The 27,216-nt window shown below is 37.0% G+C and overlaps 1 protein-coding gene across 1 annotated transcript in view; it reads left to right on the top strand.

Annotated features, from left to right (window-relative positions):
• Window positions 1-328: 328 nt before the first annotated feature.
• Window positions 329-27,216, top strand: part of LRRC9 (leucine rich repeat containing 9) — a 99,223-nt gene continuing 72,335 nt past the window's right edge. Inside the window, exons 1-9 of the mRNA XM_073799892.1 lie at window positions 329-376; window positions 7,473-7,691; window positions 8,311-8,451; window positions 8,986-9,049; window positions 9,325-9,395; window positions 13,949-14,131; window positions 17,548-17,703; window positions 20,886-21,082; window positions 21,975-22,106. Of these exons, the coding sequence (XP_073655993.1) occupies window positions 329-376; window positions 7,473-7,691; window positions 8,311-8,451; window positions 8,986-9,049; window positions 9,325-9,395; window positions 13,949-14,131; window positions 17,548-17,703; window positions 20,886-21,082; window positions 21,975-22,106 (1,211 nt within the window). The remainder of the gene's footprint in view (window positions 377-7,472; window positions 7,692-8,310; window positions 8,452-8,985; window positions 9,050-9,324; window positions 9,396-13,948; window positions 14,132-17,547; window positions 17,704-20,885; window positions 21,083-21,974; window positions 22,107-27,216) is intronic.

Below are 27,216 nucleotides of genomic sequence, written 5' to 3'. Positions count from 1 at the left end.
GGGTCATAGTGTGAAAGAAAAATTATGCTTGTTTTATTTGAACCCAGGAGGTAAAATGACAGTGAATGGGGAGGAGTTATGGAGAGAGAGAATTAAATTCAGAATAAAAAATAACTGTCTAAGAGAAAACTTCATAGATGGAATGGACTGTCTTGGGGTCCAGACATACTTGGTAATGTACTGTTGGGAAATGTCAAGCCACAGGTGAGTAATTCCACCTAAGTAACTTTAAGGCTCTTTTAAATGATGTGGCATGACTCTAGTACTTATTTCAACTTTTCCTTTTCCTTAACAATTATATTATTATAGCCTTCATTTTTAATGGAAGATGATTGAATGTGAAAACCTAAACCAAGAAGACATAATTAAAGAACTGGTGAGTCAAAGCCAGGTTTCTTTTCAACTACATTTGTAAGAATATTAAATGGAACATTTCTACACTCCTTTCTGGAGCTTATCTAGAGATTTCTTCTACACCATGATCTTTGGAAATAGAGAAAAATCATATATATGACACAACTTTTCTTCTTGTGAGTGAAAAATGACATCAGTGAAACTGGCCGTTTATAATTTCTAATGGCAAAAATAAGTTTTTATCTTTTTTTTTTCATTTTAACATCTTTATTGGAGTATAATTGCTTTACAGTGGTATGTTAGTTTCAGCTTCACAACAAATTGAATCAGTTATATATCTACATATGTTCCCATATCTCTTCCCGCTTGCGTCTCCCTCCCTCCCACCCTCCCTATCCCACCCCTCCAGGTGGTCACAAAGCACCAAGCTGATCTCCCTGTGCTATGCGGCTGCTTCCCACTAGCTATCTACCTTACGTTTGGTAGTGTATATATGTCCATGCCTCTCTCTCGCTTTGTCACAGTTTACCCTTACCCCTCCCCATAGCCTCAAGTCCATTCTTTATTAAGTCTGTGTCTTTATTCCTGTTTCACTCTTAGGTTTTTCATGACATTTTTTTTCTTAAATTCCATACATATGTGTTAGCATACGGTATTTGTCTCTCTCTTTCTGACTTACTTCACTCTGTATGACAGACTCTAGGTCTATCCACCTCATTACAAATAGCTCAATTTCGTTTCTTTTTATGGCTGAGTAATATTCCATTGTATATATGTGCCACATCTTCTTTATCCATTCATCCGATGATGGACACTTAGGTTGTTTCCATCTCTGGGCTATTGTAAATAGAGCTGCAATGAACACTTTGGTACATGACCCTTTTTGAATTATGGTTTTCTCAGGGTATATGCCCAGTAGTGGGATTGCTGGGTCATATGGTAGTTCTATTTGTAGTTTTTTAAGGAACCTCCATACTGTTCTCCACAGTGGCTGTATCAATTTACATTCCCACCAACAGTGTAAGAGGGTTCCCTTTTCTCCACATCCTCTCCAGCATTTATTGTTTCTAGATTTTTTGATGATGGCCATTCTGACTGGTGTGAGATGATATCTCATTGTAGTTTTGATTTGCATTTCTCTAATGATTAGTGATGTTGAGCATTCTTTCATGTGTTTGTTGGCAGTCCGTATATCTTCTTTGGAGAAATGTCTATTTAGGTCTTCTGCCCATTTTTGGATTGGGTTTTTTTTTTTTGTTATTAAGCTGCATGAGCTGCTTATAAATTTTGGAGATTAATCCTTTGTCGGTTGCTTCATTTGCAAATATTTTCTCCCATTCAGAGGGTTGTCTTTTGGTCTTGTTTATGGTTTCCTTTGCTGTGCAAAAGCTTTGAAGTTTCATTAGGTCCCATTTGTTTATTTTTGTTTTTATTTCCATTTCTCTAGGAGGTGGGTCAAAAAAGACCTTGCTGTGATTTATGTCATAGAGTGTCCTGCCTATGTTTTCCTCTAAGAGTTTGATAGTTTCTGGACTTACATTTAGGTCTTTAATCCATTTTGAGCTTATTTTTGTGTATGGTGTTTGGGAGTGATCTAATCTCATACTTTTACATGTACCTGTCCAGTTTTCCCAGCACCACTTATTGAAGAGGCTGTCCTTTCTCCACTGTACATTCCTGCCTCCTTTATCAAAGATAAGGTGACCATATGTGCGTGGGTTTATCTCTGGGCTTTCTATCCTGTTCCATTGATCTATATTTCTGTTTTAGTGCCAGTACCATACTGTCTTTATTACTGTAGCTTTGTAGTATAGTCTGAAGTCAGGAAGCCTGATTCCTCCAGCTGCGTTTTTCGTTCTCAAGATTGCTTTGGCTATTCGGGGTCTTTTGTGTTTCCATACAAATTGTGAAATTTTTTGTTCTAGTTCTGTGAAAAATACCAGTGGTAGTTTGATAGGGATTGCATTGAATCTGTAGATTGCTTTGGGTAGTAGAGTCATTTTCACAATGTTGATTCTTCCAATCCAAGAACATGGTATATCTCTCCATCTATTTGTATCATCTTTAATTTCTTTCATCAGTGTCTTATAATTTTCTGCATACAGGTCTTTTGTCTCCTTAGGTAGGTTTATTTCTAGATATTTTATTCTTTTTGTTGCAATGGTAAATGGGAGTGTTTTCTTGATTTCACTTTCAGATTTTTCATCATTAGTGTATAGGAATGCCAGAGATTTCTGTGCATTAATTTTGTATCCTGCTACTTTACCAAATTCATTGATTAGCTCTAGTAGTTTTCTGGTAGCATCTTTAGGATTCTCTATGTATAGTATCATGTCATCTGCAAATAGTGACAGCTTTACTTCTTCTTTTCCGATTTGGATTCCTTTTATTTCCTTTTCTTCTCTGACTGCTGTGGCTAAAACTTCCAAAACTGTGTTGAATAAGAGTGGTGAGAGTGGGCAACCTTGTCTTGTTCCTGATCTTAGTGGAAATGCTTTCAGTTTTTCACCATTGAGGACGATGTGGGCTGTGGGTTTGTCATATATGGCCTTTATTATGTTGAGGAAATTTTCCCTCTATGCCTACTTTCTGCAGGGTTTTTATCATAAATCGGTGTTGAATTTGGTCAAAAGCTTTCTCTGCATCTATTGAGATGATCATATGGTTTTTCTCCTTCAATTTGTTAATATGGTGTATCACGTTGATTGATTTGCATATATTGAAGAATGCTTGCATTCCTGGAATAAACCCCACTTGATCATGGTGTATGATCCTTTTAATGTGCTGTTGGATTCTGTTTGCTAGTATTTTGTTGAGGATTTTTGCATCTATGTTCATCAGTGATATTGGCCTGTAGTTTTCTTTCTTTGTGACATCCTTGTCTGGCTTTGGTATCAGGATGATGGTGGCCTCGTAGAATGAGTTGGGGAGTGTTCCTCCCTCTGCTATATTTTGAAAGAGTTTGAGAAGGATAGGTGATACCTCTTCTCTAAATGTTTGATAGAATTCGCCTGTGAAGCCATCTGGTCTGGGCTTTTGCTTGTTGGAAGATTTTTAATCACAGTTTCAATTTCAGTGCTTGTGATTGGTCTGTTCATACTTTCTATTTCTTCCTGATTCAGTCTTGGCAGGTTGTGCCTTTCTAAGAATTTGTCCATTTCTTCCAGGTTGTCCATTTTATTGGCATAGAGTTGCTTGTAGTAATCTCTCATGATCTTTTGTATTTCTGCAGTGTCAGTTGTTACTTCTCCTTTTTCATTTCTAATTCTATTGATTTGAGTCTTCTCCCTTTTTTTCTTGATGAGTCTGGCTAATGGTTTATCAATTTTGTTTATCCTTTCAAAGAACCAGCTTTTAGTTTTATTGATCTTTGCTATCGTTTCCTTCATTTCTTTTTCATTTATTTCTGATCTGATTTTTATGATTTCTTTCCTTCTGCTAACTTTGGGGGTTTTTTGTTCTTCTTTCTCTAATTGCTTTAGGTGCAAGGTTAAGTTGTTTATTCGAGATGTTTCCTGTTTCTTAAGGTAGGATTGTATTGCTATAAACTTCCCTCTTAGAACTGCTTTTGCTGCATCCCATAGATTTTGAGTTGTCGTGTCTCCATTGTCATTTGTCTCTAGGTATTTTTTGATTTCCTCTTTGATTTCTTCAGTGATCACTTCGTTATTAAGTAGTGTATTGTTTAGCCTCCATGTGTTTGTATGTTTTACAGATCTTTTCCTGTAATTGATATCTAGTCTCATAGCATTGTGGTCGGAGAAGATACTTGATACAATTTCAATTTTCTTAAATTTACCAAGGCTTGATTTGTGACCCAAGATATGATCGATCCTGGAGAATGTTCCATGAGCACTTGAGAAAAATGTGTATTCTGTTGTTTTTGGATGGAATGTCCTATAAATATCAATTAAGTCCATCTTGTTTAATGTATCATTTAAAGCTTGTGTTTCCTTATTTATTTTCATTTTGGATGATCTTTCCATTGGTGAAAGTGGGGTGTTAAAGTCCCCTACTATGAATGTGTTACTGTCGATTTCCCCTTTTATGGCTGTTAGTATTTGCCTTATGTATTGAGGTGCTCCTATGTTGGGTGCATAAATATTTACAATTGTTATATCTTCTTCTTGGATCGATCCCTTGATCATTATGTAGTGTCCTTCTTTGCCTCTTCTAATAGTCTTTATTTTAAAGTCTATTTTGTCTGATATGAGAATTGCTACTCCAGCTTTCTTTTGGTTTCCATGTGCATGAAATACCTTTTTCCATCCCCTTACTTTCAGTCTGTACGTGTCTCTAGGTCTGAAGTGGGTCTCTTGTAGACAGCAAATATATGCGTCTTGTTTTTGTATCCATTCAGCCAAGCTGTGTCTTTTGGTGGGAGCATTTAGTCCATTTACATTTAAGGTAATTATCGATGTGTATGTTCCCATTCCCATTTTCTTAATTGTTTTGGGTTCGTTATTGTAGGTCTTTTCCTTCTTTTGTGTTTCTTGCCTAGAGAAATTTCCTTTAGCAGTTGTTGTAGAGCTGGTTTGGTGGTGCTGAACTGTCTCAGCTTTTGCTTGTCTGTAAAGGTTTTCATTTCTCCATCAAATCTGAATGAGATCCTTGCTGGGTAGAGTAATCTTGGTTGCAGGTTTTTCTCCTTCAACACTTTCAATATGTCCTGCCACTCCCTTCTGGCTTGCAGAGTTTCTGCTGAAAGATCAGCTGTTAACCTTATGGGGATTCCCTTGTGTGTTATTTTTCCTTGCTGCTTTTAATATGTTTTCTTTGTATTTAATTTTTGACATTTTGACTAATATGTGTCTTGGCGTATTTCTCCTTGGATTTATCCTGTATGGGACTCTCTGTGCTTCCTGGACTTGATTAACTATTTCCTTTCCCATATTAGGGAAGTTTTCAACTATAATCTCTTCAAATATTTTCTCAGTCCCTTTCTTTTTCTCTTCTTCTTCTGGAACCCCTATAATTCGAATGTTGGTGCGTTAGTGTTGTCCCAGAGGTCTCTGAGACTGTCTTCAGTTCTTTTCATTCTTTTTTCTTTATTCTGCTCTGCATTAGTTATTTCCACTATTTTATCTTCCAGGTCACTTATCCGTTCTTCTGCCTCAGTTATTCTGCTATTGATCCCATCTAGAGTATTTTTCATTTCATTTATTGTGTTGTTCATCATTGTTTGTTTCATCTTTAGTTCTTCTAGGTCCTTGTTAAATGTTTCTTACATTTTGTCTATTCTGTTTCCAAGATTTTGGATCATCTTTACTATCCTTATTCTGAATTCTTTTTCCGGTAGACTGCCTGTTTCCTCTTCATTTGTTAGGTCTGGTGGGTTTTTATCTTGCTCCTTCATCTGCTGTGTGTTTTTCTGTCTTTTCATTTTGCTTATCTTACTGTGTTTGGGGTCTCCTTTTTGCAGGCTGAAGGTTCGTAGTTCCTGTTGTTTTTAGTGTCTGTCCCCAGTGGCTAAGGTTGGTTCAGTGGGTTGTGTAGGCTTCCTGGTGGAGGGTACTAGTGCCTGTGTTCTGGTGGATGAGGCTGGATCTTGTCTTTCTGGTAGGCAGGTCCACGTCTGGTGGTGTGTTTTGGGGTGTCCGTAGACTTATTATGATTTGGGGCAGCCTCTTTGCTAATGGGTGGGGTTGTGTTCCTGTCTTGCTAGTTGTTTGGCATAGGATGTCCAGCACTGTAGCTTGCTGGTTGTTGAGTGAAGCTGGGTGCTGGCGTTGAGATGGAGATCTCTGGGAGATTTTCGCCGTTTGATATTATGTGGAGCTGGGAGGTCTCTTGTGGACCAGTGTCCTGAAGTTGGCTCTCCAACCTCAGAGGCACAGCACTAACTCCTGGCTGCAGCACCAAGAGCCTTTCATCCACACGGCTCCTTAATTTGGGATGATTCGTTGTCTATTCATGTATTCCACAGATGCAGGGTACATCAAGTTGATTGTGGCGCTTTAATCCGCTACTTCTGAGGCTGCTGGGAGAGATTTCCCTTTCTCTTCTTTGTTCTCACAGCTCCCAGGGGCTCAGCTTTGGATTTGGCCCTGCCTGTTCGTGTTGGTCGCCGGAGGGCGTCTGTTCTTTGCTCAGACAGGACCGGGTTAAAGGAGCCGCTGATTCGGAGGCTCTGGCTCACTCAGGCCGGGGGCAGGCGGTAGGGAGGGTCACGGAGTGCGGGGCGGTCCTGCGGCGGCAGAGGCCGACATGATGTCGCTAGCCTGAGGCGCACCGTGCGGTCTCCCGGGGGAGTTGTCCCTGGATCCCGGGACCCTGGCAGTGGCGCGCTGCACAGGCTCCCCGAAAGGGGACCTGTGTTCGCACACAGGCTTCTTGGTGGCGGCAGCAGTGGCCTTAGCGTCTCATGTCTGTCTCTGGGGTCCGCACTTTTAGCCGCGGCTCGCGCCCGTCTCTGGAGCACCTTTAAGCAGCGCTCTTAATCCCCTCTCCTCGCGCACCAGGAAATAAAGAGGGAAGAAAAAGTCTTTTGCCTCTTCGGCAGGTCCAGACTTTTCCCCGGACTCCTTCCCGGCTAGCCGCGGTGCACTAACGCCCTGCAGGCTGTGTTCACGCCGCCAACCCCAGTCCTCTCCCGGCGCTCCGACTGAAGCCGGAGCCTCAGCTCCCAGCCCCGCCCGCCCCGGCGGGTGAGCAGACAAGCCTCTCGGCTGGTGAGTGCCGGTCAGGTCAGCCCTGATCCTCTGTGCTGGAATCTCACCGCTTTGCCCTCCGCACCCCTGTTGCTGTGCTCTCCTCCGCAGCTCCGAAGCTCCCCCACTCCGCCACCCGCAGTCTCCGCCCGCGAAGGGGCTTCCTAGTGTGTGGACACTTTTCCTCCCTCACAGCTCCTTCCCGCTGGTGCAGGACCCGTCCCTATCCTTTTGTCTCTGTTTATTTTTTTGTTTTGCCCTAACCAGGTACGTGGGGGGTTTCTTGCCTTTTGGGAGGTCTGAGGTCTTCTGCCAGCATTCAGTAGGTGCTCTGTAGGAGTTGTTCCACGTGTAGATGTATTTCTGGTGTTATCTGTGGGGAGGAAGGTGATCTCCGCGTCTTACTCTTCCGCCATCTTCCTTTATTATCTTCAACAGGTAATAATCCAATTTCTTTTTTGAAAACAGTGTTTATGCAATGGTTTATCTTATGAGATGATTGGAGAAGAAGGATCAGATACTTCAAAACTGGAAATGTTTTTCTCAGGGTACCCTCGTATACTCGGATTATCATTATTTCCTAATTTAACAAGTCTCACAATTGTTGCTCAAGATATAAAAGAAATTTCAGGACTAGAAACTTGTTTACGGCTTAAAGAACTTTGGATTGCCGAATGCTACATAAAGGTAAGTCTAAACATAACCTTACATGAAGATTATGCTAAGTCCTTTGGCTTTGGAAAAATAGTTCATTGAAGTATATGCTTGAGGCATGGATCAAAACAGATAGATTCATACATGATGAATTGCAATTAAACCCTTTGCCCAGTAAAACAAAACAGAACAAAAACAGATAAATGGACAAAATATAAAAATAGATTTATACAAAGGAGAAAATAGAAATAAAGAGCCAAAACATAGACACATTCTACTTTTTAATAATCAAATCAGATCAAATAATACCCAGTACTGCTAGTGAAATTGGTTTACTTTGACCCTATTGGTTGTGTGAAAATTATAACATCTATATTGAAAAGCAATATTGCAAAATGTATATGGTTATGATTATAACCATATAAAAATAGGTATCAAGTTGATTTAAAAAGAATATGAAAATTGAAAATAGTATTTAGGCAGAGGGATTGTATGATTTTTTATATTTTAGTACATTTCGCTGGGTGTTGATTTTGCAATCTATTCTGAAAATGTGATTTTTAAGGAAAATGTACTTAAAATCTACTTTATTGAAGGATTAATAGAAAAACACAAGTTAACACTATTCAGGCTCCTCTTTTTTTTTTAACAGAAAATTGAAGGTATTCAAGAATGTAGAAATTTAGAAAAACTGTACTTATATTTTAATAAAATTTCTAAAATAGAAAATTTAGAGAAATTATCGAGATTGGAGGTTCTTTGGCTGAACCACAATACAATTAAAAATATTGAGGTAAGATAATTTCAGTGATTTATATTTAAAGTCAACTCCTGTAGAGTTTAACCACAATGTCCAAGAAATATTCATGACTAGTTTAATTAGTTAAGAAGAACTAATGTGTATGTAGCATATTGTAACATATAGAGAACTTCGTATGCATCATTTTCTTTACTCCTCCCACCGTGTCTGGGAGGTAAGGTGTTATTTCTTCTCTGAAGGTTAAAAAAAAAAAAAAAGGAGGTTTAGAGAAGTTTTGAATATAACTTGCCTAAGATTTTAAACACACTCTGTGTGATGTGTTCTTTTTGCTACTCCTCCTCCTCTTTTCCTCTCTGCTTCCCTCCCTGTTCCCTTCTCCTTCAAAAATTCTTTCCAGTTTCCAGAGAACAAAGTAGACTTCACTGAGGCACCCACTTACTTCTAAGTTTGTAAAGTAAACAGCACCTGGTGCTTGGAACACCTGGAGAACTAACCAGATTGCTCAGATGATTTATAAACATAGATTTTAATGATTTCTTCTAAATTATATATTGTCTAAAATTTTAGGGTTTGCAAACTTTGAAGAATTTAAGTGATCTCAACCTTGCTGGAAATCTAATAAGCAGCATTGGTATGTACAGTTTCATTTGGAATATGAGAGAATGTTACAATAATTTTTTGTCAATATGAAAAGTACAGTCTTGAAAAGCATTTCTAAATCTATAATTACAGGATGTGAAAATACTACCCATTGATCAGTGGTTACTAATTATACAACGTTACTGTTAGTCTCATTTATATGCAAGAAAAGATGGTCATATACAACTCAGAAATATGACAAGATATGAACAGGAGGTAAAATGAGAAATTTAACTTTTTTCTCATCTTGTTTTTTTTTAATTAAAGGTCGATGTCTTGATCCCAATGAACAACTAGAAAGATTAAACCTTTCTGGTAACCAAATATGTTCTTTCAAGGTATGTTTAAGTGGAATAATTTATTTTATTCATCAACCTGGATCATGAACCATCTTTTTGCAGAAAATGGACTAAAGAGTCCCCACTTAAAGAGTAATTTATTTTGGACTACCCAATACTCCCAGAAATTTGAGAGTTACCTGATTAAATTGGCCTTAAGATCTGACACTATTAAAACCAAACAAATAACTATTTACTTGGTCTTAGGATACCACTTTCTCTTAGTTTTTCTCCCATCTTTCTGGCTACACCTCTTTGGTTTTCTGGTTTTTCATCCTCTCCTAGCATCTAAAAAATGGATTGCCCCAAGTTAGTCCAAGATCTTTTCTCATTTCTATCTGCATTCATTCTCTAATCTAATCATCTTATAACTTAAAATACCTTTATCCACTTATTACTCCTAAATTGGTATCTCTACTTTCCCTAACAATTACTCCAAATGATAGACATCTCCTATCCTAACTCAAACTGATTTCCCCTCTACCGAACCTTTGTCTCCTGCAGCCTTCTCCATTTCTCTAAATGTCATCTCAATTCTTCTAATAACTTAAGCCAAAATCCTTGAGTCATTTTTGACTCCTCTTATTCATTCATACCCCATAACCAGTCCATCAGCAAATTCTGTTGGCTCTACCTTCAGAATATATCCAAAGTCTGACCATTTTTTACCACCTGCATCACTATCAACCTGGTTGAAGACACCATCATCTCTTTCCTGCATTATTGGAAAAAAAAAAAGCCTCCTAACAGTTCTCCCTGTGTTTACCCTTTCACTGCACTCAGTCTGTTCTCCACATAGAAGCCCACTCCTTTAAAAATATGTCAGATCAAATCATTTCTGCTCAAAACCCTCCCTTGGCTTCTCATCTCTTTCAAAGTAAAAGTCAGTTCTTACAATGGCCCACCAGACTCTATATAATCTAGTCTCCCCACTGTCTCCCTGACCACAGCTTCTACCACTCTCCCCTTTGTTTTCATCATTCTAGCCACTCTGGTCTCCTCACTGTTCCTTACATATATCGAGGACACATTCACCTTAGGGCCTTTGCACTTGCTGGAGTATTCTTACCCCGTATATCTTCGTGACTCATCTCATTTCTTTCTGGATGTTATTCAAATGTTATGTTCTTGGTGACACCTTTCCTGCCTAATTAAGTAAAATAGCAATGACCCCTACTACCCTCCTCAAGTGGAAGCATTCCATTACTTTTCCCCTGTTTTATTTTTCCTATTGGCACTTACCCACAACCCTTACTAGAATACAAGCTCCATGAGTACAGGAATTTGGCTTGTTTTGTTCACTGCTATATCTACAATACTTAAAGCAGTACTTGACTTGTAATGAATCTCAATAACCATTTGTCAAGCACATAAATGAGAGAGAAAAAACAAATAAGAAGACAATGTTTATGGTATATAATGTGGGTGAAAGCATATGGCATTCATAATTCTGACAGTGTCAGACTGAAGGTACATTTTCAAACACTTCCTCTAGACAATAGGTGAGCAAATTAGCTATAGAAATACTTTTGAATTGATCAATATTAAAGTAGGCATTCTTTTACTCAGAGAAGAATATAAGACACCAAAAATCTATAGAATGAGGCAGAATGTTATAAATACCTTAAAAAGAAATTTCAATAAAATTTAATTTTATTAGTCAAATTCAAGAGGAAATATCTGATGTGAACATTGAAGGGTTGACAGAATTTCAACAGGCATTGTAGGGAGGATTTTCTACAACGCAGTGGGAAGTAGGCATTCCAAGATGAGAAGAACAATATGCAAAAAGGTGTGGAGGTAAGAAATCAGTGTTATTTGAGTAACATCAGCAGCAGAGATCAGAGGGAGCTGTGAAAGGTAAATTCAGAATGCTGTAGCAGGTAATGTTTAAGGTAACAAATGAGACATAAGCAGGAGTTACCTAGGGAAATAGCATTCCAAGCAAAGGTGTGAAGGACCTAAGTGGTGGAAAGAGTGTGGCAAATATAGAAAACTAGAAATCCTCTGTGCCTGGAACGGAATGAGGGAGAGAATCATGAGTTGAGGCTGAAGAAGATAAGTGCAGAAGGCTGGGAGGATAAGGTATCACCCTGCCAAGAAGCCATATGGAAGTTTATCTCACCCTGGCCAGCCACGGCAGCCTTGTGGTAAAGAGCAGAGGCTGCACAGGCAGAAAGATCTGTCACTTCTAGCCCTGCCACAGACTAAGGGCAGCATAATACAATGGTAACATGAAGTTGAAGTGAAATAATAAAATAAAGCTCCTAGAACAATGACTAAACACAGTAAGCACTCAATAGATATGCCATTTTATTATTATTACTATCACTTTAATGACGTTAACCTATTTCAATCTCCTCATCAAAAGGATGGGGATAAAAATAGGATTATTGTGAAGGTTCATTGTATGGCATAAAATTAAAAAGGCTCTCTATAATAATTATGGCTTCTCATAAAAACATTGAACATGACTCACAGCAACCTTTATTATTCAAATATTAGGAATATTCCTGAAATATTATTATTCTGAATTTTTATGTCTACCCTTTCCAGTCACCCTAAAAAGATACTATCCTGGTGAAAGTGAGATGTGCTTTCATAGACTCCAGCGTCATCTAACTTCTGAGTGTATGTGGAGGATTCCTGCATAAGACTTCAAAGTTCACACCCGCCATAGCCCAGACTGATGGTCAAATGCAACACAGCCACCCAGAAATCAAACAGTATCTTTACTCTTCAGCATAGTCAATGGTTTACCTTCCTTGCCCTGCAGAATTTGACCAAATAATTCTCTGCACAGCTCTATTCAGAAATCTCCTTTTTAGAGTCACCCTGATTAGTTAGTCCCACTCATGCTATGGGCCTAGCCATAGCCTTAGGTCCAGCCAGTAAGCCAAGTTATCACTTGTCCAGAGAGAGTTTGGACACACATTATCCACCTCACCCTGTCTTACTCTTAATTCTAGCAGCCTGATTTCACTACTTGCTTCCCGATTCCATTTGTATTGATACTTTATCTTCTAAATTAGTGCCTCCTGGTCCTTGCTTTGGATTTCCTTTAATTCTGATTCTGAGTCTCTTAACTAGCAGTGCATTCATTTAAGTCCAACTCTACCATAGTACCTTCCTACCCCAGGCACCACCCTAGTAATACTATTATTGAGAAAGACGTGAGCGTGTCTTAGAGGTTGGTAGAAAGTAATAAGCATTCAATTCAATTCACATTATTTATTTAGTGCCTGCTGTGTTCTAAATGCTGAATGCTGGGAATGCAGTGTTAACAGGACACAAACCCTGTTCTCAAAGAGTTTATCTCAGGAATTGGCAAACTTTTTCTATAAAAGGCCAGAAAGAAAATATTTCAGGTTTTGTGGGCCATATATGGCCTCTGTCACACATTCTTCTTTATTTTTTCCCAACACTTTAAAAATGCAATCACCATTCTTAGCTTGTGGATTGAGGGCCAAAGCACATACAGACCCTTGGCTTATAGACTTGTGGATAATTGACAATAGGGTGTGATAAATTCTATAACAAGGGTAAGCCCCGTGGCTAAGAGAGTTCATAGGAGGAGCATCTACCCCAAGCCTGGGGGATGAAACAAGGCTCTCAAAGAAGAAGATACCTAGGTTGAGTCTTGACAGATTAAAAGGTAAAATTGGGGTGAAGTTCAGTCCATTCAAAGGCAGAAGCGTGAGTGAATGTCTAAATGGTCTGGGACATTCTGAAACTTCAAGTTGTTCAGTATGGCTAAAACATAAAATGTCAGGGTTTAAATAGAAGGGACAAGACTGAAGAGTTAAGCAAGGGCCAGATGCCAAATAAAGGAAGGTATAAACAGTGACTTAAACTTCAAGATAAAAGATGTTAAGGAATCACATTGGTCTGAAAGTGCATCGTCAACCCCTACCCCTCCAGAGGCTGTGAGGAAAATGAGGCCCTCAGGAGAAAGCTAGCTTTCAGTTGCCCTTAATAGGCAGAAAGGGCATTTATAGAAACAAACAACAACAACAACAAAAACCTCAAACCCTAAAAATCAGGAGTTCAGTGTTAATTATATTAAAACATAGGTGCCATAGCCTTTGGTGAGAAGAGCAGACCTGGAGGCTGAGGAAAATAGCGAGCTGTGTTCCTGGGTGGTCAGTGTGGGGAGTATGGTGAAGGAGGTAGGAGACCTACATCCTTGTTATTCCTGGGGCACGTGTTAGCAAAGGGGCTGTGCAGAGAGAGAATGGTGTCTTAAGGAATAAATGGGCTTCAGGGTTTCATGTAGAATACATCATTTAGTAAATACTCTTTGTCATTTTACATTTAAAATGTATAGTTATATAGAGTCTGCTGTTTAATTATTGTCGATCCATTTTTCATGTATTTAGCATCTTTTTCAATAGAGAATAACACTTTATGCATCTAAATACCTTTAACATATTAAAGCACATAATTAGAATGCATTACATTAAGTTATGGGTGATCTTAAGAGCTAAAATGCCTCCTTTAGAAATGGAGAGTTGCAATTAATCAATTGACCATTATTGTTGCTGTTGTTTTAGGACCTCACTAACTTAACCAGGCTGCGTTGCTTAAAGGATTTATGTCTCAATGATCCTCAGTATAAAACCAATCCAGTTTGTCTGCTGTGTAATTATTCCACACATGTGTTATATCATTTGCCTTGCCTTCAAAGACTTGACACGTTTGATGTGTCAGCAAAGCAAATCAAGGAACTGGCAGATGTAAGTGCATACCTAATCAGGTGTCTGTGTCTTAAGTTTAATTAACTCCTTCTTTCTGGCTGTGTCAACATGTGGTAGGTAGTATGATCTTGTCAGTGTTGTCACCAATTCTACTTTTGCCCAGTGAACTGGATATTTCACATAGATGCATACAGATAATAACATTAGTACTAGAATCTCAATTTTGATGACAGTATTGGAAGGTAAAATAATAGAAAAACGTTTAAACTTATATAAAACTTGAAGGAAATCTGAAAAATTATCAGTGTTAAGAATAATTAAACTAATGCTATATATACGAAAATTAAGCCTAAATAAAGTAGAAATGAAACAAGTAACCTCCTCTCATTTGGAGTATTATATATCAAAATTAGAAGATACCCATGGTTGATGGTAGTATGCCAGGATTAGGTAGATTTTAGTCTAATTAAAGATGGTTTGGGGTTCTCTGTAAGTATAAGTGAATCTACCCACACTGCCAAAATCTTGAAGATCTCCAAAATCTTGAAAAGGGCTTTTCCTGGGCTGTCACTGATGGTGAATCTCCCAGTAAGGGGACTACTATGCCATGGTATGAAAGGCTTTATAATTTGAGAGTAGAGTTCATAGGAATTTACCATGTTTTTTAATATTCTTCCCACATTATATTTCTACCTCTCCTTCTAGTCCATTGAGTCCCATTTGTTTATTCAGTTAACCATTCGATAAATAGTTTATGAGTGTCCAGAATGTGCCCACATGAAGCCCTCCCATTCTTTCCTTGTGGCTCATCCATCATCTCAACATAGATAAAGAATGTCTTTATCCATTTCTCTTGTATCTCTTCTCTTGGTAGCTTGAGGATTTATTCTCAAGTTCCACTGTCTCCTCTCATCTTTTCAAAACTGAGATTATCCTCTCTCCCATCCCAATCTAAGAAGTGAGCTGTCTTGTAATATTGAGCAAAAGGCTAGAGTTATTGTCTACTAGCAGATGTCCAGAGTCATTGGAGGGTCAGGGAGGAATGTCTTCTCTAACAAGGTTAAATCAAAAATAATGACAAAACTTTGCAGTGACAACCATATTTTTGAAATTTCCATTATCATCTCTGTAGTTTTTCATCACACACTTTCTGAAAAGGTGAGCAGGATGAATGTGCTTCACTAAATTACTTGGCTGATTAATTTATCTAACAAATATTTAATGCCTATTACATTCGAGGCACAGTTCAAGGCACTAGAAATAGAGTGACCAAAACAGAAAAAAAAACCCTGCTTCCTTGGAGTTTACATTTAGTGAGAGAAGACAGATAGTAAGCAGCTAAATGAGTGAAAAACTAGTATGTCAGATGGTGATAAATGCTATGGAGGAAAATGAAATAAGGGTGAAGGAAACAAGATTGTTGGTAGGGGCAGAGAAAGGGCTGTAGGCTCTTTTCTATAAAACTGTTGGGAAAGGATTTACTAAGGCAACATTTGAGCAGAGACCTGAAGGAAATAAGGGAGCAAGTTTTTCAGGGATCAGCAAGTACAAAGACCTTGAGCAGGAGCATGCCTCATATTTTAAGCACAACAAGGAGGCTAGTATGGCTGGAGCTGAGTAAGCAAAGAGGAAAGAAAGAAGAGATGAATACAGGAGTGGTGGGGGGCAGATCACGTGAGACTGAAGAACGTTGTAAGGACTTTGGCTTTTACTTTGAGTGATATGAGGCCACTGGAAAATTTTGAGAGGAGGAGGAAACAAGATGACTTATGTTTTAAAGGGATCCTTTTGGTTAATGAATTAAGAATAGAGGATTAAAGGAAAAGGTGAAAGCAGAGAGACCAGTTAGATTCCAGAAACTTGGATGAGAGATGCTGATGGTTTGATACAGGACACTGTAGAGGGGGTAGTAAAAAGTAATCAAAAGTAATTGTAGCAGTAGTTAGAAGGTAGAATCCATCTGGATTTGCTGATAGATTGAATTTGAAGTGTAGATGAAAAGGTAGAGAATAATTCCAAGCAACTAACCCAAGCAACTGAAGGAGGGAAGGAGTTGCTATTTGATGAGATGAGGAAGAGTATGGGAGGAGTAAATTTAGAAGGAAGAATCACAGCATAATGTTAAGCATATAAACTTTGAACAATCTTTTGAATATCCAAGATGGATATATGAGACTGTTATTTAAGAGAGTTGCCTGGATTGGAGATAAAGATATGGGAATTGAAAGCAGAAGGATGATACCAAGCCGAGGACTGGATGAATCACCAAGGGAATGTTGTGGGTGGGGAAGTGTGTCACTTGGGTAGGTAAGTTCTGACTTTACTTGCCACTTGTAGGCAAAAAAAAAAAAAAATCAAGAAACACCATCTGCCATTTCCTTAGTTACAGTTTTTTCTACTCAATTGCACCTGAGAAACAAGCTCTTCTTGATCAGGAATTTTTATCTGCTAATCATCACCCTAAAACAGCCTTTTTCCCCTTAACTCTTCTATGTTATGAATGCCTGATTTTTTGCAGAAGAATTTAGTAATTTCAGTTTCAGAATTTCATATTATGTGTGGAGAAGGAATTCTTTTGTCTGTTCATCAAGCCATATATTTGTTTCCATTCTATCTGTTATGCCAAATAATTCTGTTGGGATCTTGACTATCCACTTTCTACTAAATAAATCACACAACAGTGTACAAGCCTTCCAACTTAACTGAGGTACAGATTTGCCGATAATGCCTTCATTATTTCAGGTAAACAGTTAAAACTAGGTCACATTATAACATGCACCTGATTTGTTTATTTTCTTAGCTAGTTCTTTTGACTAATATAACTCTTGAGCACCATTTACCTGGTATATTTCTTAATGGTGGATTTAATCAATTTATCATGATAAACATTAGTAACTGCATGATCCATTGATATTAAGGAATTCAAGATAACTGGATTAGATTGACAATTTAGTAATTTGCTCAATCTAAAACAAGTTCATTTAGAGCATTCTTTTATAGATTTGGGGGAAAAAACCCATGAAATCCTATTTCTTAGCCATGCATTTAAAAAATGAATAATGTTACATTTGATTTTATTCTTTTAAATTTATTTTTTCTCTAAATTAATCAAATAGGAATAATATGTTAGCTTCAGTAGTACTGCCACATTAGCTAAATGACACTATTTTGTAAATTGAGTTCTTTCTATAGTCTCTTTATGTTGTCACTGAAAGTAAATATGCCTCACACTTAAAATATTATACACAAAGAACATCTCTGAAATTTTATGTTTTGCTTATTAAATTTAAATAGAGGATTCTGTGTAGCCATTATCATTTAAACTAATATCATTATTAGTAACTGAGCATGTAAAACTTAAAAATAATTATATAGAACATACCCCACTCATATAATACCACTAATAATTACCTATAATGTTTTTTGTTTCAGCTAACCTTTTTTCTCACTTTTAGACCACAGCAATGAAAAAAATAATGTATTACAATATGCGTATAAAAACTGTTCAGAGGCATCTTAATGAAGACCTTGAAAAACTGAATGATCGAAAATGTAAATTACAGAAGTTGCCAGAAGAACGAATAAAATTATTCAGCCTTTTGAAAAAAAATGTGAGATTTAATATTGTAAAATTTCAATAGCCTTGTCTTAAGAAAACTGGCAGATAAGATACTATTATCTTTTAAATTTTATATGTATGTATACATTTATAAATATGCATACCTTTTAAAATTAATACTAAGTTTCAAGTAAGTTTGCCCTGAAAATGTTTTGATTCTAGGTACTTAACTAAGCTTCATTCTGTGCTTAGAAATCTGCAATTTAAAAAAGGTATAGGCAGGGCTTCCCTGGTGGCGCAGTGGTTGAGAGTCCGCCTGCCGATTCAGGGGACGCGGGTCGTGCCCCGGTCCGGGAAGATCCCACATGCCGCAGAGCGGCTGGGCCCTTGAGCCATGGCCGCTGAGCCTGCGCGTCAGGAGCCTGTGCTCAGCAACGCGAGAGGCCACAGCAGTGAGAGGCCCGCATACCGCAAAAAAAAAAAAAAAAAGTATAGGCATATTAATTTATAAAGTTTTAAAAATGCTGTGTAATTCAATATGATTCAGTGAGTTATAGAGATCTGTTAGACTTATTTCACTACATTTTTATTAGATACCAGCAGGCTGTGCTCAAAATTCATTTTCTTGTCTAAAATGCTAAAGTACTCTTTACTATTGTATGTTGTATACTATTAAAGTATAGCTTGTTATAAAGTTCCCATAATGTTGTATACTTCAATAGTTTGTGCTTTAGTAGTTATATGTGCTTTTTTAATTTAGAATAAATTGGATTTCCTTTACTAAAAGTAGACTCTGAGAAATGAAGGCTTACGTCAAAACAGAACTTTGTATGTATAAGAACTTATTGTATTAAAAAAAAAGGTATAAGAAAATAATGGTTTATTCAAAAAATGGTGTTACAAAAATAGTCAAACTACTTGGGAATAGGGGACTTGGATCCTTAGTTTATACTTTACTAAAAGTAAATACAGTGGGGAAAATAGAATTAAATGTAAAAATGAAAACATAAAAAAGCAGAAGAGTATATGGATTAATATATTTAACTGAGCTCAGCCTGCCAAGTAAGAAAAATACTAGAAATCACAGGGAACAGAATTTAGCTTTGATTGAAAAAAAAAAAGTAAAACGCTTTTGTACTAAAAAGCATCATTAATGAAAATAAACAATAAATGACAGTCTGAAAAATTGTTTTCAACAAACATGAAGGACAAACATAATATCCTTAGTATAAAAGTACTCATAAGTAAAACAAGACAAAAAGGGACTTCCCTGGTGGCACAGTGGTTAAGAATCCGCCTGCCAATGCAGGGGACACGGGTTCAATCCCTGGTCTGGGAAAATCCCACATGCCACGGAGCAACTAAGCCCATGAAGCCCACGTGCTTAGAGCCTGTGCTCCGCAACAAGAGAAGCCACTGTAATGAGAAGCCTGTGCACCACAATGAAGAGTAGCCCCCACTCACTGCAACTAGAGAAAGCCCACACGCACCAACGAAGACCCAATGCCGCCAAAAATAAATAAATTAATTAAAAAATTTTAAAGAAGACAAGAAAGTATATATCCAAATAGAAAAATTAAGCAAATTCCATAAACTATCTTTTTACAAAAGAAGAAATAAAAACTAATAAACATGTGAAAGAGGACCTCAATCTGATTATTAATTTCCTAATATGAAATAAGACAACAAGCAACCATTTTCACCTATAAATTTGTCATAGCCTGCCTGGTGAAGATGGGTGTGACACTATTACACCACTGATGAGAGTGTAATTGGGTCATATATATTACTAACAGCCTAAAAATGCTCATAGCCTTTGACCCAGTAAATCTACTTCTAGCACTCCATTTAAAGATTTGGATAAATATTTATATGAGAATATTCATCACTGTACTATTAATAACAACAAAAAATTGGAAACTACCTAAATGTTTAAAAAGAGAGGCAGAATTACTCATTCTTAAGATTGAATGGTATGTAGCGATTAAAAATCAATTTTTAAAAATATATTTAGTACTCTTTATGAAATGAACAGGTTTAAATTCATATTATAATCAGAAAGGTATTCTTAAAACATTAACGTAATTTATTTATTTGAATAAAAAATGACAGGAAAACCAGTATATGGAAATCATTTTATATCTGCCAGTTTCATGTGCAAATGGATGTATTAATATGTGAAAAATAATAGTTATAGATTATATAAACTATAGGTATTTTTATAAAATATGCTTACTTCATTTTTTTAACAGCTGTATGTAGCCATTATAGAGAAAGGAGTACAGATACTTAGCAAATTTCTATTTGTATGCACTTCTCTGTGTACAGTACAATTTATCTTGAAATCCATTCTACGATGCTGGGGTTAGGGTAAGGCAAATGAGGCACTCACCCTGGGCCCAAAGTTTAAGGGAAGGTCTAAAACCTCCATAATTAAGATAAATCATGTATTTTATTATAATATATATTTTAAAAATATTTATTTAAATTTATTTGGTTGCGCTGGTCTTAGTTGTGGCATGTGGGCTCCTTAGTTGTGGCATGTGAACTCTTAGTTGTGGCATGCATGTGGGATCTAGTTCCCTGACCAGAGACTAAACCCAGGCCCCCTGCATTGGGAGCATGGAGTCTTAACCAATGCACCACCAGGGAAGTCCCTATTATAATATTTCTTAAAAATACAAATGAATGCAAAAAAAGTCCATTACGAACAACAAGAAAAAATCACAAATATCAAAATTTTAAATAAGGACATTGCTGTGCAGAGCCGTATAGGAGACTGAGGCAAAGAGAAAAATGTGCACCCCTATATCCATGCTTGTGTATATTTTTTATGTTGTTTCCCAGAATACCAAAGTAGTTGAAAAATTGAAAAGTAGGAGTGATAAAAGTCACATTATTTCAAGCTTATTCTCTTTCTTCCAAAACCAGCATTTCTTATCATTTTACTTTGGCTTTATTAGAAGCTAACTCATCAATAATATTTTAAAATTTATTTCTTTGCTTTTCTTATTTTCAGTTGAGAGAACTGCCATGTCTGAAGTATTTAATTTCACTTGGTCAAGAGAAATTCGTTGACCAAACTTGTACTAAAGTTATAATCACATGCTTGCCATGTTTTTATGAAGTTTGGCTTATTTATTATCTAGATTGCTACTTTGTTAATTTAAGTTAACTAAATATTTAATAGATTCCACTGAACAATTTTGCTCTCTGGCACATTGATTTCAACAGTTGGAACGGGAACTGACTGAACTCAGAGGATCTGGCAAAGGGCACAATGACAGATCCAGTAACAATAAAGTAACTGAGCTTGAAAAATCAAAAAACTGTGAAACTGTCACAGAAGAACCAAGTCTTCAGCAGAAGATAGTGACCAAACTAAATGCCTTGAATGGAAGGGTAACATTCTGGAACAAAAAACTAGATGAGTACGTTTAATGAATTATCTCGTTGTTCAAATTTGAAACATGAGGGAAAAGAATGTTCTGGGCCACTGGTCGAGCTCAATTCTCCAGGAATGGAAAGAATTACAGTATGAAGTAAAACACAACATGTTTTTTCAGTCCAGTTCTTAGTAGAGGTAGGCATCATTGGTTCAAAGTTAGCATATAGTTTTTTAAAGAAGCAATACTTTACTAGGAACACTGGACTTCCCCTGAGTGGCTTCTTGTCACATGACTCTAGTGTCTGCAAATTAAAAACATTAGTTTTTTTAACGTTAGTTGCTACTGGTGCAGAAAGCACATACAAAAGTTGTCTGGAATCATGTAGAAAGAAACTCAGGTTGAGTATCAACTAGAAACATAAAGCAAGAAGACTTATTAAGTGCTGTGAATTTTTTTTTTAATTTACTAAGGCACTAAGTGGATAAGTTAGTTTGCCCTGTAATAATAAATAGTAACAAAATAATAACTAATATTTATTGAGTTCTTACTCTGTGCCAAGCTCTTGGCTAAGAGCTTTTCATATATTTTGCCTATAATCTTCAAAAAGCCTATTCAGGTGTAGGTACTATCAATCTCGTCATTTTCTAAGAAGTTGCAGCAGAAAAATGTTGTGACTTGTCTAAGATCTGAGAATCATAAATGGTGGAGCCAGGAGAGTCTTCTAACCTTCACTTACTCTGAGGTTAACAAAATTTGAGGTGATTTTAATTGCCAAAAACAGAATGTCTTTTACTTGGTTTAACTGTTAGCACCAAGCTTTCTTTATTCATTGATGAAAGCCTTATATTTTAACATCAGCTTAGAAGAAACTATCATGAATTTTAATGTTGTGAATTTTAGAGCATTTTAATAGCTTTATTTTTTTCTTAAATAGAATTGAAGGAATTTATCGTATTGAAGTAAAACAAAAGAAGAAAAGTCATAGTTTATTAATCCCATTTTTGTTAATTGAGTTGGAGACTGTGGGAAACATCTACTTTGAAGAAGGCACTCGATCTGATGACTGGTAAATCTTTTGATATTTAGTTATAGCTTTAAAACTAATTTTAAGTGCTTAGGATCATCAACCAAAATATCAACTTATAAAAATCTTAAAATGTCCCATTTCAAAACACTTACCATATAGAGTATTCATCCACTGAAAATTGGCAGTTACCTACTTTACCATATATACATTTCTCTGTTTATACTATTGCCATGAGCTAACTTGAAAACATCCTAATAGTATTTCTTTGCTCTTTACTTAATTTTCCTTAGCCCAAGAGCAGAATATAATTTAGAAAAGCTTATGGTCACGAATTAATTTTATGTATGTTTATACGGTTTATTTCTGGACTGAATATAGCCCTGGATTCTGAATACTGGGTGAGAGGCTAGAATAGGGAAGGAGTGGCAAAGCAGGATTGGCAACAGCAAGTTGCAAATACTGGAGGAGGCTGCCTAGTAAATTTCCTGGGGGTCCATGATCAAAGTGAAACCAGTTGTCTAGAGCTAGATAGAGTCAGGGTGCACATAGACTTTATGAGTTAAAATAAGGCAGACGCTTAAAAACCAGGAATTCGGGTGAAAAGCCCATTTGGACAAAAATGGCAAAGCCACCCAAAATGGAAACAGGAAAAAGGGATCCACACTTCAGAATCAAGTCCTACTGGTAGACACAAGGAAGTGGTTGTGTTGCTTCAACTAGAGGGTACAACCCAAAAAATGATCCTAAAAAAAGAGAGCCTTGGCACAAAAATATCATAACTTTCATATTTCTGCAGTCACTTTCTCAAAATTGAGAAGCCCATGAACAAGGAAACATGTAAAGCTATAGCATGGACTTGATATATCACCCCAGAGGATGGTTTTACTCACTGTCACTGTTGAAACAAACACGATTTTTGTGAAGTAAACTACAAAACTTACAATAACCTTTTAGAAAGAAAAATGTGTGACTGTTATCCATTACTTTAAGCCAAGCCCCCTGATTCTATTAGATGTGGCTCTAACTCACCTCTGTGAGTAAAAGCTTCTGAAGGGCCTTGGGGGTACTTTGGTGGAAAAGTCTAAGACGCTCTGCCCAAGGGACAAAGGGATCTTCTAAAATACTTTCTTTTGTATCAGTAGATCCATTTGCCCAACAGTTATCACTGTTGCTTAACCACAATATTTGATTTTTATGTACAAAGATATAAAAGGTATTCATCCCAGTCCCCATGTAAACAAGTAGAGGCCTTGATTTTTCAAGTGTTAAGAATTGAATGGTGTCTCTCTGCAGGATGTATGCATAATTCTTCAGTCTTTTATTTGTATTCACTCAACCTAAACAGAATTGCTTTTTATTATTTGTTTCTTTTTAACTTATCACAAAGTAAGCTCTTTATAAAACAAGTACATTAGTGAAAAAAACTATGTAAAAGCAAAATAACTGAAAAGCCATTTAGGTAACCGTGTCAGCCTGATAGTAATTTAGATAGCTTTGGTGGATTTTAATAAGCATTAATAATTGTTTACTTGGTTTTAATAAAAATAACCTTGATCCATTTTAAGGAGAAAATCAAATACATGTTGGCAGAATTTCAAGGACTGTTTGTTACTTTTAGCATACTACAAGCTTGGCTACCTTAGCTCTGATCGTTTATGTATATTAGGAAATAACTATTAAAGTGCTTTAAATTGCTCTGTGTGGTACATATCTAGTCATTTTATAATTTAAACACTGACTTTTCTTTAATATTTTTAAGGCCAGTATTTAGCATTTAAATAAAAAGTACTGGAGTAGAGCTAGAACTAAAACATAAAGGTTTTCTCTCAGAAAAGCCTATGTTTATAGTAAAAGAGCATTGCAGATTTCTAATTGTATATCGTTAAAAATTTCTTAGTGGGCTTCCCTGGTGGTGCAGTGGTTGAGAGTCCGCCTGCCGATGCAGGGGACGCGGGTTCGTGCCCCGGTCCAGGAAGATCCCACATGCCGCGGAGCAGCTAGGTCCGTGAGCCATGGCCGCTGAGCCTGCGCATCCGGAGCCTGTGCTCCGCAACGGGAGAGGCCACAACAGTGAGAGGCCCACGTACCACAAAAAAAAAAAAAAAAAAAAAAAAATTTCTTAGCTTCATTTCTTTTTTGAAATTGAAGAGCTTTATTTTTCAGTTTAAAAAAGTCCTGATTTTACAGAGACTTGTCTGTTGAGTAGATTGTTGCCACTACAGCATTTTCATTATAGATCATATTATTTACCTCTGTATTGCCAACTGAGTTATATCTATTGACAACAGACAACATTTATCAATATTTATCATATGGGGACTCCAATGCATCAAAGATGCTGTCCTTGTGCTTGAGAAGCTTTTTTAACCTGGTTATAGATACATGCATGGCATTTACAATTTAAAGAAATAACTTCAAAGTACCACAAAACAATATATAAGTGACTCTGTGAGATCCTTGGGGACAGATAGGATGTGCCTTATAAGTCATTACATCTAGCATAGGGCTGGCTGGATTCATAACTCAATAGATAACTAATTGAAGTCTCTATATCAATATATAGATATTCACTTAGTAGGTTCACTTTTGTCTATAAAATAACTTTCAGTAATTAATCTAACTTTTTATATATAAACATTTCAGGCTGTACTGTTTTAGAGAGCTATAGAAACTCAGACTTTTTGTTTTATACTGTTTTATATTTGTTTTTGATATGGTTTAAGTCAGCAAGTCAGTTAACAGTATTTATTAAATGCTTGTTTAGGATTTTGAAGTGATTTTAATAGATTATATTATGCTTCAGCCATTTAAAACCATGTGCATTCTACATTTGCTAAATGGGTGCATCATTTGTATATTAAGAACGTTTGTAGGCATCTCTCTGTGTAACTGAATATCTTAGTCAATGTGTATATCACCACTGTGGATGCTCACACATTCAGGTCTTACTGAATGAGTGGGGGCACCCAGTGACATGAGGGGCCCTCACTCTCCTAACCTCTGCAGATCTTGTTGCTTTTAGCCATTCCTTCCGTGTAACTTCACCTCTCTCTCTCTCTTTTTTTTTTTCTTGTAGTTAGACATTTCCTATTTTCTTTTTACACTCTCCCTTGACAGTCTCTTCTACTCCTGCACTTTCAAAAATTATTTAAAGTTACAATCTCTCTCCTTTACCCCAGTCCTGAATTTCTACCTATTAGACATTTCTAGCCGAATGTCCAACTGGCAAGGCAAACTCAACACATTTAAAAGGGAATCAGCTGTAAACTAAAAAATAGACAGTGGGGTTAGAGTCAGAAAGCCTAGGTTCAAACTCTATCTGCATAGTCTTAAAACAGTTATTTAACTCATCTGAATGTCATCTGTAAAATGAGAAAATAAAAAACTATCACAAAAGGTTACTGTTAGGATTAGACAAGGTGATGTAAAAATATTTAGTTCTTAATCTTTTTGCTTTTGTTTTCCTCTTCCTGCCCACAAACCACCCCTTCCTTCTGACTCCTCCATTCCTGTTTGTAGCACTACCACCCTCTAAGTCATAGAGGCACAACAAACACTGAAGCCATTCTTGACTCCATTCTCTTCCTCCATCTCCATATCCAATCAGCCTAAGACCCACAGGTTCTCTCCATAATGTCTCTTGCATTCGTTCTCTCCCTCTTTGTAACCAAAATCTCCTGCACATGGGCCATCATAACCTTCCTCTTAGACTATTGCTACATATAGCTGGTCCCTGCCTATGCCAAGAGCACTCTGTTAAAAACAAAACAAAAGCCTCCTGTAGCAACCTGTTATCTTCCAAATTACATTCTAACTCTTCACACTGACATTCAGTGTCCTTCACTGTATAGTCTCCAAACTACCCTAACCCCTTTTCAAACCCTTTCAGAGTCAGCTGAACTGTTCATGCCTCACTGCTCTTGGAATATATCTGGTACACCATCACATAAGTGGTTTTCTTTGTTCTACTTCCTTCACCCAGAATGCCTCGCATCCCAGGCCCTGGCTCTATCATTGCCTGTCAAAACTTACTTTATCTTCAAGGATGACATCAAAAGCCATTCCTTTGTGAGGAATTTTCTTGTCATCTCCATCAGCTATAGTCATTTCTTCTTCTTCTTTTTGAATCTTCATAGCACTGAGTTTTATCTCTCCTATCTTATACTCTATTATAATTTTGCTTGTACTTATCCATTACTTCTTCACTTTATTGGTTTATAAACTCGGTGAAGATAGAGACTGCATCTTTTTAATCTTTGAGTCTTTTCTACTTTGTTCACTTGCTCAGCATTCATCCACTGAGCTTCTACCATAAGTCACATTCTATGCTAGGTGCTAGTGATAAAAGTCAAATAAGATATAGTTCCCTCTCTAATCAAGCCTACAATCTGCTGTAGAAGACTATGGTAATGAAATAGTAATAAGTTCTGGGATGATTGTACACATGGAGAATGTAGGAGAGGGCAGCTATGTGAAGATCAAAGCAGAGTGGCAAGTTACAGAAAGTATTGTGGAAGTGGGGACACTTGAGGGAGATGCTTTGATCTGAGTTTTGAAGGACTGATAGAAGTTAACTATACGAAGAATTAGAGGAAGGACTTTGCAGGCAGAGGAAACAGCATGTGAAAGGGTGTGGAAATAGTATAATATGTTTGGAGAACTCAGTAGTTCCACATGACAAGGGCCTGATCATTAAGGGTCTTGCAGGCTGGGCTGGGTAGTTTCAATTTTGCCCTTAAATCTATCAGACTGAAAGAAAGGTGTAGCAGATTTCAATATTATTTTATACAAAGTCCTACAGAGTCATTATTTCAGGTTCAGACTAAAATGTGTATACATCAGACCAGTAATGACATGCTCCCCAGTTGCATGTAGCACATATTCAACAATGCTGTAAGAAGTTATCATCCTCCATGACGTACTGATAATATTGTAAGTCTCAGTACTTCTCTATCAGCATAGGTCTGTTCTCCCTCCTCCAGCAGTATTGCAGCCTCTGAATGATGTTTTCTCATCCACGGTGTGGCCAGGTGATTGAATGAATTGCTTTACTTCTGTGACCCCAGGTAGCACAGAGCCCTTGTCCTCTCAGCACCAGGGTTCTGTATCTCCAGGGCTCTAGGAATTCCATATGAGGAAGGGATCAGCT

This window comes from Tursiops truncatus, chromosome 2 (genome assembly GCF_011762595.2).
Source record: "Tursiops truncatus isolate mTurTru1 chromosome 2, mTurTru1.mat.Y, whole genome shotgun sequence".
Classification (NCBI taxonomy): domain Eukaryota; kingdom Metazoa; phylum Chordata; class Mammalia; order Artiodactyla; family Delphinidae; genus Tursiops; species Tursiops truncatus.
Note: the sequence above shows the minus strand (reverse complement) of the source record. Positions and strands in the feature narration are given on the sequence as shown.